We start from the raw sequence: 14474 nt of genomic DNA, 5'->3' as shown, positions 1-14474 counted from the left end.
GTTGCAATTCATCTGATCACTCTTCATAACATTCTGGAGTATATGCAAATTGCCATCATACAAACTGAGGCAGCAGACTTTGTGAAAATTAATATTTGTGTCATTCTCAAAACTTCTGGCGACGACTGTACACACTCACACAGCTTGGGGTGAATTAACTTTATTTTATAGGCTGTATAGGTGCTCAGTCAACGTCACTCATAAAACTTATTTCTCAGACTGTCTGACAGAATCCTATGCATATGTATACTGTGTGACAGACTCAACTTTGTCACAGACATAATGAGGAGAATATGAGACTCAAATTTGTTTCCTCGTGTCCTATCCAGGCTTCGTGTCTTCCAATGTCGATTATCATTGTAGGGGTGGGACCAGCAGAATTTGATGGTAAGAAACACACAAACGCACACAGATGCACAAATGTACGTATGCGCACACACACACACACACTCCAATGAGCAGATGATGACTACAGTATGATGTTTCTCCTCAGCGATGATTGAGTTGGACGGGGATGAAGTGAGGATCTCGTCGAAGGGACGATATGCAGAGAGGGACATTGTTCAGGTACGCCATGTACCTTCTGTCTGTTCCACTGCTAGGCTGCATGGAGTCAAATAGGCGGGGTTTTGGGAGCATTAGAATATGCCTCACAAACAAAAACAAACTGTCTACAACAGTCTAGCCTCACTTTGTGACAGCTGCTATTGTACAAAGGGCTTTATAAAATGCATTTGATTGGGTGCATAGCACAGAACAGTCAGGGCCATGGACAGAGGCTACAACATACTATTTATATGCACATGATGACGATAAATAAACTAGTAGTAGAATCTAGAAACTAGAAGTACTAGAAAACATATTGGGAGGGAAATCACAGGTGGGAATTTACTGAATCATCCATAAAACCAAAATGGACATTTTACACAGATAGTAGTGCTCATACATTAGAGTTTAACAGCATGTTTAAAATATATGTGGTGGCTCCTGGCCCTGGTTCCATTAGACAGACAGACATCTGGTCTGAGTTCAGATCATTCCCACCTGCTCTGCCTTCCCTCATCAATCAAGTTTATTTTATTTTATATAGCCCTTCTTACATCAGCTAATATCTCGAAGTGCTGAACAGAAACCCAGCCTAAAACCCCAAACAGCAAGCAATGCAGGTGTAGAAGCACGGTGGCTAGGAAAAACTCCCTAGAAAGGCCAAAACCTAGGAAGAAACCTAGAGAGGAACCAGGCTATGAGGGGTGGCCAGTCCTCTTCTGGCTGTGCCGGGTGGAGATTATAACAGAACTATGCCAAGATGTTCATAAGTGACAAGCATGGTCAAATAATAATCAGGAATAAAAGTCAGTTGGCTTTTCATAGCCGATCATTAAGAGTTGAAAGCAGCAGGTCTGGGACAGGTAGGGGTTCCATAACCGCAGGCAGAGCAGTTGAAACTGGAACAGCAGCAAGGCCAGGTGGACTGGGGACAGCAAGGAGTCATCATGCCCGGTTTGCCGTGACGTATGGTCCTAGGGCTCAGGTTCTCAGAGAGAGAGAAAGAAAGAGAGAACGAGAGAATTAGAGAGAGCATACTTAAATTCACACAGGACACTGGATAAGACAGGAGAAGTACTCCAGGTATAACCAACTGACCCTAGCCCCCCGACACATAAACTACTGCAGCATAAATACTGGAGGCTGAGACCGGAGCGGTCAGGAGACACTGTGGCCCCATCCGAAGATACCCCCGGACAGGGCCAAACAGGAAGGATATAACCCCACCCACTTTGCCAAAGCACAGCCCCCGCACCACTAGAGGGATATCTTCAACCACCAACTTACAATCCTGAGACAAGGCCGAGTATAGCCCACAAAGATCTCCACCACAGCACAAACCAAGGGGGGCGCCAACCCAGACAGGAATTTTGGGGCTTCACCATGTTTCATTGAAATGTACAGCTGTGTGTCATCCGCATAGCAGTGAAAGTTAACATTATGTTTTCGAATAACATCCCCAAGAGGTAAAATATATAGTGAAAACAATAGTGGTCCTAAAACGGAACCTTGAGGAACACCGAAATGTACAGTTGATTTGTCAGAGGACAAACCATTCACAGAGACAAACTGATATCTTTCCGACAGGTAAGATGTAAACCAGGCCAGAACTTGTCCGTGTAGACCAATTTGGGTTTCCAGTCTCTCCAAAAGAATGTGGTGATCGATGGTATCAAAAGCAGCACTAAGGTCTAGGAGCACGAGGACAGATGCAGAGCCTCGGTCTGACGCCATTAAAAGGTCATTTACCACCTTCACAAGTGCAGTCTCAGTGCTATGATGGGGTCTAAAACCAGACTGAAGCATTTCGTATACATTGTTTGTCTTCAGGAAGGCAGTGAGTTGCTGCGCAACAGCTTTTTCTAAAATTTTTGAGAGGAATGGAAGATTCGATATAGGCCGATAGTTTTTTATATTTTCCGGGTCAAGGTTTGGCTTTTTCAAGAGAGGCTTTATTACTGCCACTTTTAGTGAGTTTGGTACACATCCGGTGGATAGAGAGCTGTTTATTATGTTCAACATAGGAGGGCCAAGCACAGGAAGCAGCTCTTTCAGTAGTTTAGTAGGAATAGGATCCAGTATGCAGCTTGAAGGTTTAGAGGCCATGATTATTTTCATCATTGTGTCAAGAGATATAGTACTATAGTACTACTATAGTACTAGATATAGTACTCATCAGGCCAGATGGACAGAGGCCCCAGGCCTAATCTCTGTTCACCCAGAAGTAAATTCTTGCATAATTTGGTTAGCTGCTTGATTCACTTCTGAGTTTATAATGTGTCAGAAATTGAGAGTTCAGGGCCTCCCGAGGGCACAGTCATCTAAGGCATTGCAGTGCTAGCTGTGCCACTAGAGGTCCTGGTTCGAATCCAGGCTCTGTCACAGTCTGCCACGACCGGGAGACCCATGGTGCGGCGCACAATTGGCCCAGTGTCGTCCGGGTTAGGGGAGCGTTTGGCCGGTAGGGATGTTCTTGTCCTATCGCGCACTAGCGCCTCCTGTGGTGGTCCGGGCGCAATGCCCGCTGACGCGGTCGCCAGAATTATTGTGTTTCCTCCAACACATTGGTGCGGCTAGCTTCCAGGTTAAGCGAGCAGTGTGTCAAGAAGCAGTGCGGCTTGGCAGGTTCGTGTTTCAGAGGACGCCGGCTCTAGACCTTCGCCTCTCCCGAGTCCGTATGGGAGTTGCAGCGATGGGACAAGACTGTAACTACCAATTGGATACCATGAAGAATGGGGTAAAAACATGTGTATTTATTTGAATGAACATAACAAGATTCAACAACTGAGACATAAACTGAACAAGTTCCACAGACATGTGACTAACAGAAATGGAATAATGTGTCCTTGAACAAAGGGGGGGTCAAAATCAAAAGTAACAGTCAGTATCTGGTGTGGCCACCAGCTGCATTAAGTACTGCAGTGCATCTCATCCTCATGGACTGCACCAGATTTGCCAGTTCTTGCTGTGAGATGTTACCCCACTCTTCCACCAAGGCACCTGGAAGTTCCCGGAAGTTTCTGGGGGGAATGGCCCTAGCTCTCACCCTCCGATCAAACAGGTCCCAGACGTGCTCAATGGGCTTGACATCCGGGCTCTTCGCTCTTCCATGGCAGAACACTGACAATCCTGTCTTGCAGAAAATCACAGAACAAGCAGTATGGCTGGTGGAATTGTAATGCTGGAGGGTCATGTCAGGATGAGCCTGCAGGAAGGGTACCACATGAGGGAGGAGGATGTGTTCCCTGTAACGCACAGCGTTGAGATTGTCTGCAATGACAACAAGCTCAGTCCGATGATGCTGTGACACACCGCCCCAGACCATGACGGACCCTCCACCTCCAAATCTATCCCGCTTCAGACTACAGGCCTCGGTGTAACGTTCGTTCCCTCGATGATAAACGCGAATCTGACCATCACCCCTGGTGAGACAAAACCGCGACTCGTCAGTGATGAGCACTTTTTGCCAGTCCTGTCTGGTCCAGCGACGGTCCTGCTGCTAGGTTGTTGCCCTCCTACGGCCTCCTCCACGTCTCCTGATGTACTGGCCTGTCTCCTGGTAGCGCCTCCATGCTCTGGACACTACGCTGACAGACACAGCAAACCTTCTTGCCACAGCTCGCATTGATGTGCCATCCTGGATGAGCTGCACTACCTGAGCCACTTGTGTGGGTTGTAGACTCCGTCTCATGCTACCACTAGAGTGAGAGCACCGCCAGCATTCAAAAGTGACCAAAACATCAGCCAGGAAGCATAGGAACTGAGAAGTGGTCTGTGGTCACCACCTGCAGAATCACTCCTTTATTGGGGGTGTCTTGCTAATTGCCTATAATTTCCACCTTTTGTCTATTCCATTTGCACAACAGCATGTGCAATTTATTGTCAATCAGTGTTGCTTCCTAAGTGGACAGTTTGATTTCACAGAAGTGTGATTGACTTGGAGTTACATTGTGTTGTTTAAGTGTTCCCTTTATTTTTTTGAGCAGTGTATATATATGTATATATATATATATATGCACGCACGCACTCACACACACTAGGAGGTCCGTTCTGCTCTTCCTAGCTCACTCACTCCATCACTATCTGTCAGTCTGGATAGTTAGCTGCCTCTACACACACACAGAGACAGGCAGGACCCCTATGAAAGACAGTTCTTTGATAAAACTGGCCCTGCCTCCATCCACATTAGATCAGATATGAAAGAGACTGAGCGCTCGCTAGCGATGCACTGTACACCCCAACAAGAGACGAGGGAAACGAAAGGCTTTGATAGCTGATTGGCTAGGCCAATTTCAACTCGCTCTGAACTTGTCAAATGTTATGAATAGATTCATGCTTTACTTGTACTGTGGGTCCAAAAAGTCTCAACTTTAAGTTTTTCAAAGATCTTTGGAAGTATTATTTACACATAATGGCATAACACCTACTATATATTTCCTATACTTTTATGTTAGTTAATATTTAGTATATAGTATAGTATATTTCCCCAGCCCCATTTCTTCTCTCTGTCTGTTTTCCAGTAAGGATTCAACGTTTAGTAGCTAAACACCTGTATATTGACTAGACTATAACTAATTCCAGCCCTGTTTTGTCTTTCTCTTGTCTTACAGTTTGTCCCATTCAGAGACTACACCGACCGGACAGGGAACCACATCCTGAGTATGGCCCGTCTAGCCAAGGATGTCCTGGCTGAGGTCCCTGACCAGTTCCTCTCCTACATGAGGATCAGAGGCATCAAGCCCTCGCCCGCACCCCCTCCATACACCCCCCCAGGACACCCCCTGCAGACGCAGATCTGAAGGGTGCGGAGATGCCCCCTGGTCCCGAACAACACCTCTTCAAATATGTATTTGTCTCTCTCCTCTCTGCATCACTCGCTCAGTGATAGGACAGGCCTTCTTGGATTTCTCGCTCTCTCTCATTGCACTAATGGAGACTGACTGACTGGCAGAATGAATGGCAGGGTTCTCAAAGTTTTTACTGAGCGGTTCTAAAGGGTTCTACGTTGGAACGGGCGGATGGAGTCAACAAGGGCATGTTTACTTTCATTGTCAAGCGTTCCTCTGTCTGGACTTCGTGTATATCGGCCAATGGAGACACTCTCTGGGACACACCCGGGAAGATGGACAGAGTCTGGTCTTCCCAACTCACCTGGCAAGGAATGAAGGATTTAAGGAAAGAAGGAAGGATGACAGGAGGATAGGAAGGAAGTTCCTGGGGACTGGCCTATTTCAGGAGCAGAGTGGTGAAAAGGTTCTATAGTCTGGATGTGGTATCGCTTGACTGTTGTAAATAACTGGAAATATATTTCCTTCTCTCATTCTATCTCTCTCTACTCTGTCTCTCTATTCTTCCAACTCTCACTCAATGTTTACAGTACATGTTAATGATAATGATTTTTACCATTGGACACTTGTATAATATACAGTACCAGTCAAAAGTTTGGACACATCTACTCATTCAAGGGTTTTTCTTTATTTTGACTATTTTCTACATTGTAGAATAATAGTGAAGACATCAAAACTATGAAATAACACATATGGAATCATGTAGTAACCAAAAAAGTGTTTAAAAAATCAAAATATATTTGAGATTCTTCAAATTAGCCACCCTTTTCCTTGATGGCAGCTTTGCACACTCTTGGCATTCTCTCAACCAGCTTCATTTGTTGGCTGCTTTTCCTTCACTCTGCGGTCCAACTCATCCCAAACCATCTCTATTGGGTTGAGATTGGGTGATTGTGGAGGCCAGGTCATCTGATGCAGCACTCCATCACACTCCTTCTTGGTCAAATAGCACTTACACAGCCTGGATGTGTGTTGGGTCATTGTCCTGTTGAAAAACTAATCATAGTCACACTAAGCGCAAACCAGATGGGATGGAGTATCGCTGCAGAATGTTGTGGTAGCCATGCTGGTTAAGTGTGCCTTGAATTCCAAACAAATCACTGACAGTGTCACCAGTAAAGCACCCCCACACCATCACACCTCCTCCTCCACGCTTCATGGTGGGAACCACACATGCGGAGATCCTCCGTTCACCTACTCTGCGTCTCACAAAGACACGGCGGTTGGAACTAAAAATCTCACATTTGGACTCCACAGGTCTGATGTCCATTGCTCATGTTTCTTGGCCAAAGCAAGTCTCTTCTTATTATTGGTGTCCTTTAGTAGTGGTTTCTTTGCAGCAATTCAACCATGAAGGCCTAATTTCATGCTGTATCCTCTGAACTGTTGATGTGTCTGTTACTTGAACTCTGTGAAGCATTTATTTGGGATGCAATTTCTGAGGCTGGCAACTAATGAACTTATCTGGGTCTTCCTTTCCTGTGGTGATCCTCATGAGAGCCAGTTTCATCATGGCGCGTGATGGTTTTTGCGACTGCATTTGAAGAAACTTTCAAAGTTCTTGAAATGTTTCGTATTGACTGACCTTCATGTCTTAAAGTAATGATGGACTGTCGTTTCTCTTTGCTTATTTGAGCTGTTCTTGCCATAATATGGACTTGGTCTTTTACCAAATAGGGCTATTTTCTGTATACCACACCTACCCTGTAACAACACAACTGATTGGCTCAAACGTATTAAGATGGAAAGAAATTCCACAATATAGCTTTTAACACACCTGTTAATTGAAATGTATTCAAGGTGACTACCTCATGAAGCTGGTTGAGAGAATGCAAAGCTGTCATCAAGGCAAAGGGTGGCTACTTGGAAGAATCTAAAATATATTTTGATTTAACACTTTTTTGGTTACTACATGATTCCATATGTGTTATTTCATAGTTTTGATGTCTTCACTACAATTTCTATTCTACAATTTAGAAAATAGTAAAAATAAAGGAAAACCCTTGAACGAGTAGGTGTGTCCAAACTTTTGGCTGGTACTGTACATACTTCTTTCAGTATGGAACTTTGGAATATCAATCAATATTCTCTCTCTAAATCTCTCAGCGTGTTGTCTTTGCCAGGGGAGTCAGGTTGAGGTTGCAACAGTGCAGGTCCAAGTAGCCACTGTACTATACTGTGTGTCCCTTTGCATGAGTGTAGCGTCAGAGCATGCATTGTGGTCCTACACTTCCCTGCCTGTCACTGCTCTCAGGCTTTGGGGTTAAATGTTTTTAACTTTTAACTCTGTTGTTGAAGTGCATTCTGCTCCTTTCTAAACTGCCTTGGCGTTAGGGTGCCCATGCCAGCCACGCTGCGAGTGCCCACGGGTTTTCTCACTTTGCCGAGAACAACAGTGACTCAACCAACATCATATTCCCTTCCAAATCCATTTAAATAAACAACAGATGCTCAGATCCAGTTTGAGACAACAGCAGAAGCCCAGTGGTCAAAAACAGTAACAAAAATGATTTCCTTCTGTTCGGTTCTTGTTCTTTTGTATTATTATTATTACATTTGTCATTTAGACTTACAGGAGCAGTTCGGGTTAAGTGCCTTGCTCAAGGGCACATGGGCAGATCTTTTTTTTTTTAACTAGTCGGCTCAGAATTCGAACCAGCGACCTTTCAATTACTGACCCAACGCTCTTAACCGCTTGGTTTATTGCCTTGGAAGTTGATATTCTTAAGTAGATTGTTTTAAGTTGCCTTGTTCAGGTCATTTTATTGTCTTGAGTTGTGCCAATCATTATGTAATATTGTTATTGTGTTTAGCCCTGAGTGTGTTGGCCGTAGATGATGGTGTCTAGTGGTCGTCATGACAACTTGTTCTTCCTAAATGTTGTAATTCTCATCCAATAATACCAATTAACAATACCCACTGAGGGCTAGGAGTTTTTCCTCACCGAGGAAAAACTCCCGGCCCGTAACCATTATACCCAGTCAACCCACTCTTACTTTTTACAGCCAGGGTATCCTCTTCAATCTGCTGTCTTAATGGGCTTGGAGTTTATATCAACTGCCTTCTAATTATTAATAATATTAATTATTATTATCATAATATAACTATTAGCTACTGCTTGTATGGAGGTGGTGTGTAATTGATAACTTGATTGGTTACATATCAATATCAATATCCATTATCAAACAGACATTCCAACACCACATTTATGTATTTCGCAGTTGTTGCCATTTTCATGTGTGTGCCACTGTCGGTCTGTTGCCATATCATTACTGATAGACAGATGACCCTTTGCCACAATTCAACCACATAACAACTCCTCTCTTTTCTGTGTAATTCCTCCTCTCGTTTCACTGCAGCTCAGTGGACGCAGCCTCACAGATTACAATAGACTGTGTTTTAATGCTTAAATAGGATCGACTCCAAGCCAATAATATTTGGCATAGCGGAAGGAGAGGGGGGTGAGAGAGGGGGATACAGACCAGTGGGTTATGTCATTGGAGGGTCGTTCCATGTAATTTCATCATTCTATGTCAATGTTAAAGGGATAGTTCACCCAAATTACAAAATTACATATTGGTTTCCGTACCCTGTAAGCAGTCTATGGACAAAGTACGACAGCAACCCATTCTTTGGTTTTGTTTTGTTGGCCACTGTTTTGAATTCTAACTTTTTAGCATTTGTCACACAATCCAATGCAAGTCAACGGTACCTATATTAGCATTTTCATGCTTCATATGCAAATCATCTCAAGTAACATAATTGATTTGAACATGAAGTGTGAAAATGCCACTATGTAACCTCTTTCTTGTTTTTTTGAGGTGGAACGACCCGGGACAGAAGTAGACAACCAGGTCAACCCACAGATGTAGTCCGAGTACTGGCATTAATGCTACATGCCTGAGTCAACACAGTGCCAAACTTATACAGAGAGACGTTGGCTAGCCTAGAGATAGAAAAACCCTCACACGGTATATTCAACATGGCAGTCTGTCGTTTTTAACCCACATACTTTACACAACATATATTTGAGAAACTCTTGCCTTGTTTTTTTTTTTAAAGACATACAGTAGACACAAACTGTATTTCCGATCTTTCTTGTCTCTCACAACTTTCACTAATGTCTTCTTTCATCTCGTTTTCCTCACACATTTGAAAGTGTTCCATAATTGCCCCTCTGCATCAGTAGTTGTAGCTAGTCTTTGTATCATATGAAACCTTTAGTGAGATCCATATATAGTGCACCGCATGGCTCTTGTCAATAGAAATGCACTATGTGGGGAATAGCTAGTGTGTTATTTGAAACCCAGCTTGTCTGTGCAGCAGTCTCCCACTGGGCTTGTAGCAGAGCAGGAGGTATCATTAGGACTTTGGGTCACAGTCTAGAGCACGTTCTAGGCTCACATTAACCACCCACAGGCTACTGACAGTGTGGACACACACACACACACACACACACGCTCACACAGACACACATACAGCTGAGACCATGGTCACCATCAAGGATTACTGACGTTGTCATTTTTTTTGTGCTTTCTCTTTTTACACTACTATGGAAAGGATCATTCTTTTCTTTCACTGCTTTACAACACTCGCCATCTGCTTGCCAAGCCCCGTGTGTGTGTGTGTGTGCGTGCGTGCGTGCGGCCAGAGTTTTTAACAGAGCATGTGAGTTCACACACGTGATCTTTGTTTACGAAAGATATCCAAGATATCCGTGCACTCTGTTTGCATGTACAGTTTTACATGAGATGCACCAGTTCTTTTTGTTGTAATTGAGTGTTTTGGAAAAAGAAAATCTATGAAAATAACTATACAAAATGGCCTTAAACATTCACTGACTACTTGGAATTTGTGCGACGCCTTCAGATATGGACTTGTTCTCTCTTTTGTGTCCGTGTACAATATTTTCGTTGCGTAACTTCATTTATGGGGAAAACCATTTTTGGAATCAGTGGTAAATCAGATGAAAGCCTGACTGAAGTCCTGATTGTCTGGTAATCCATATTATAGATTACTATTTCTGAATCAAACTACTGATTTTTAAATAAACATTCTTACTTAACACTAACTTTCTGCTGAAGTGCTCTTCTTTGCATGCATTACTTTCTCAACATTTTACAGAAAAGGAGAGGACAGTTCTCAATAAATCACTCCAGCCTTCCTCTTCTCCTCCTGGCTTCCAACAGTCTCATTCTCAACCCATTAGGGGTAATGTCTGTTTTGTGTGTTGGTGTGACGTTCTAATTGCGGAAGGAGAATACAGCCTGTTCGACACCTGGCAAGTAATTATTACCCTTGGCAGAGGATTTGGGAGGCTGAGGTCCTGAACAGGGACAAAGGATCATAGAGAGTTTGGACACATAGAACTAACAGGCCCCTAGCATCCTAATAACACTCTAAATAATCTTGTTCATCCTTATAGTGCACAAAGGAACATGACCGAATGCAACTTCCTGGTCCATGAACTTTACATATCGCTAAATAAATAACTAAGAAAACCATCTGTGGGTGGCGAGTATAATGAATAAAAATATAAACACCACATGTAAAGTGTTGGTCCCATGTTTCATGAACTAAAATAAAAGATCCTAGAAATGTTCCATACGCACAAAAAGCGTATTTCTCAAAAATGTTGTGCACAAATGTGTTTACATCCCTGTTAGTGAGCATTTCTCCTTTGCCAAGATAATCCATCCATCTGAGAGGTGTGGCATATCAAGAAGCTGATTAAACAGCATGATCATTACAAAGGTGCACCTTGTGCTGGGGACAATCAAAGGTCACTCCTAAAATGTGCAGTTTTAGGAGTGACCTTTGATTGTATTTGTCACTTTCACAATATCAACTTTTTCTCTGTGTTCGAGGCTTCTCTTTTCTGGTGTGAGAAACACGAGAAATCACTGTGCGAACACGGTGATCAGAGCTATCTGATTGGCCAGCGGGGTAGGCCAATGATTTGCTCCGTGGGCCTGCCGAGTTCTACTTTCAGACACATAAAATTGTTCAAAATGGGAACACTTTGCCTTCCAGGTGCTAGGGCTGCTATTTTTTAATTTTTTTACAGAAATGTTTGGTGATCGACTAGGAATGCCTTGGATCATGCTCGACTGGTTGCTGACCACTGGTCTAGATGCTTACACGTATGCGTTAACACGTCGGCGCAAAATCGCTATAAATGTGTTTTTCAAACCTTGTTGAAAACCTTTTGATGTTTTCAATGCCACTCACTACTAATTAGCTCTATATCTTGAAGCTCCCACTCATTAGCTCCCACTCATCAATCTGTTCATATGGATACAAATCATATCTCCGACATGTTTTTGGTCCATCCTAAGTGTTCTCGTTTGAAGTAGTATAGGGCTGCCTGTTAAAATGCAGCCAAATATATTCACACACACACACACAAACACAGAGCTTTTGCCAATTAGAGCGAACAGAGAGAATGTTATTGTCACACACAGCATGTATCTTCAATATTGTTTTTGAGTAGTTGAACAGAAAAGCTACAGCATGGAGTGTCTTCTCGTTAATTAGAGGACTCGACAGATTTCCCGGCATGGTAATTAACTTTTGATGATAAACTTCGATACATTTAATGAATTCAACAGCTAGAGAAGATATTCTTAATATAGGATACCCTGCGTGCTGCGTCTGTCACGATCGTCATAATAAGCGGACCAAGGCGCAGCGTGAGAGACATACATCTTCCTTTTATTAGACGAAGACGTAACACGAAACACTCTTACAAAACGACCGTGAAGCTATAAACGAAAGTGCACACACAAGCTACTAACGTTCAACATAGACAATTACCCACAATCACCTAAAGTCTATGGCTGCCTTAAATATGGTTCCCAATCAGAGACAACAATAAACAGCTGTCTCTGATTGAGAACCAAACCAGGCAACCATAGACTTTCCTAGACCTCTCTACTGAACACAACCCCCTACACAACCCCCTAAACAATACACACACCCTAAACTAGAAAAAACACACAAACATCCCATGTCACACCCTGACCTAACTAAACTAATAAAGAAAATCAATATAACAGAGGCCAGGGTGTGACAGCGTCCTTCATTACAGGATGCAGCTTTTCCATGTCATGAAGACGGCATTGAACTTGAATATTTTCATGTGAAGTTTCTTTTTGCCTTGACAGTGTTTCTGATTTAACTCAACTAACTCCACTCATTTGTTATGAGTACTATCAAATTGTATTTGTCACTTTGGCCGAATACAACAGGTGTAGACCTTACAGTAAAATGCTTACATAACCAACAATAAAGTTAAGAAAATACCTAAAAAGTAAGAGATAAGAATAACAAATAATTAAAGAGCAGCAGTAAATAACAATAGCGGGGCAATATACAGGGGGTACCGGTACAGAGTCAATGTGTCTATGTAGGTAGAGTTATTAAAGTGGCTATATATAGGTAATAACGGAGAGCAGCAGCGGTGGGGGGTGGGGGCAATGCAAATAGTCTGGATCGCCATTTGATTAGATGTTCAGGAGTCTTATGGCTTGGGGGTAGAAGCTGTTTAGAAGCCTCTTGGACCTAGACTTGGCGCTCCGCTACCGCTTGCCGTGATATAGCAGAGAGAACAGTCTATGACTAGGGTAGCTGGAGTCTTTGACCATTTTTAGGGCCTTCCTCCGACACTGCCTGGTATAGAGGTCCTGGATGGCAGGCAGCTTGGACGGGGCGATGTACTGGGCCGTACGCACTACCCTCTGTAGTGCCTTGCGGTCGGAGGCCGAGCAGTTGCCATACCAGGCAGTGATGCTACCCGTCAGGATGGTGCAGCTGTAAAACCTTTTGAGGATCTGAAGACCCATGCCAAATCTTTTCTGTCTCCTGAGGGGGATTTGTCGGAAGGAAGGAAGGAAGGAAGGAAGGAAGGCAAGGACAGATTAGCCACTCGTCGCCTGATCCTCACAAGGCACCCTGATCTATTTCCACGAAACCTACATTTCCTTTTCCAGCGAATCACGGAGATCTGGTCGGGTGTCTGTATTATATCCCTCCCATCCAACTCATTGAAGAACAACTCCTCGTCCAATTTGAGGTGAGTAATCCCAGTTCTGATGTCCAGAAGCTCTTTTCGGTCATAAGAGACAGTAGCAGCAACATTTATGTACAAAACAAGTTACAAACAACGCAATTTTCTTTTCAAATAGTATGGTTGGTTAAGTGCCAATAAGACAGCAGCCCTCCCTCCGGCGCCATCTTGAACATACCTACGTATTCAATGAATCACTTAATTTGATAGTAACTACCCTGGTGTAAACTTATTTACAACCAGGAGTGAGTAGAGGAAGTCATTTAGAGGTTGTCTTTGGGAGATTCATAGTAATTGCATAAAACACATCCAAGTTGTCAAGCAACAACTCTCACCTCAGTTGCAGTGTGTGTAATGGCTGGGTGAGGAATGTCTGGACAGAGTCCGGTTTGAGCTGCTGGTGTAGCAAAACAAACCACACCTCCGGTCAGTGATGAAAGCTGTTTGTACTTCCTTGCGTCAGAGGTCAGGGTTGGCCTATCTGTGTAGCGGTAAAAACCACGCCCCCTATCACGAAGGGATGGGCTTTCTACTTCCTCATAAGTCAGAGGTTAACTCGGGTTGGGGTCGCTCTGTATGCTGCTGTTATTGTCTGTGCTCGGATACCTTTAGCAGTGAAATAAAAACGCTAACCTAATAAAACACAAAACGACCAGCTCCACTCCGCCTTTCCCCGCCTCATAATGACTAGTGCAGCCCGCGGCTGAATCAAGTTGCCTACACCTGGACTAGAGGGCGTCAGGCAGGGAGGCACAGTGTGGCAGTCAACTAATGAGACAGGAGCTACAGAACCAAGCCCTTCCTCTCAGATCACTGTCTCTACCAAAGATTATCTATTATATTGACAAGATAGCCGAGTGATCGCTCTAACGATGGAAACGCATGTCCTCGAAGATGGGAGGTAGGCAGGTGGAGGCGAGATCAAGTGGGACCATTCTATCCAATGAGATGCGTGTTGTTGTTTTAATCAAAGTTGCCAAAATGCCACATGCATCCATTTATATCAGTTATTT

The 14474-nt window shown here is 43.5% G+C and overlaps 1 protein-coding gene across 1 annotated transcript in view; it reads left to right on the top strand.

Moving 5' to 3' along the window:
* The window catches only part of LOC120032287 (copine-8), a 122010-nt gene extending 116013 nt beyond the window's left edge, over positions 1–5997 (top strand). The window contains exons 18-20 of the mRNA XM_038978303.1: positions 330–387; positions 494–567; positions 5157–5997. Coding sequence (XP_038834231.1) covers positions 330–387; positions 494–567; positions 5157–5345 — 321 coding nt within the window. The 3' untranslated portion in view covers positions 5346–5997. The remainder of the gene's footprint in view (positions 1–329; positions 388–493; positions 568–5156) is intronic.
* Positions 5998–14474: the final 8477 nt, after the last annotated feature.

This window comes from Salvelinus namaycush, chromosome 38, assembly GCF_016432855.1.
Source record: "Salvelinus namaycush isolate Seneca chromosome 38, SaNama_1.0, whole genome shotgun sequence".
NCBI classification, from domain to species: Eukaryota; Metazoa; Chordata; class Actinopteri; order Salmoniformes; family Salmonidae; genus Salvelinus; species Salvelinus namaycush.
The sequence above is the reverse complement of the archived record's forward strand: the minus strand, read 5'-3'. Positions and strand labels throughout refer to the sequence as shown.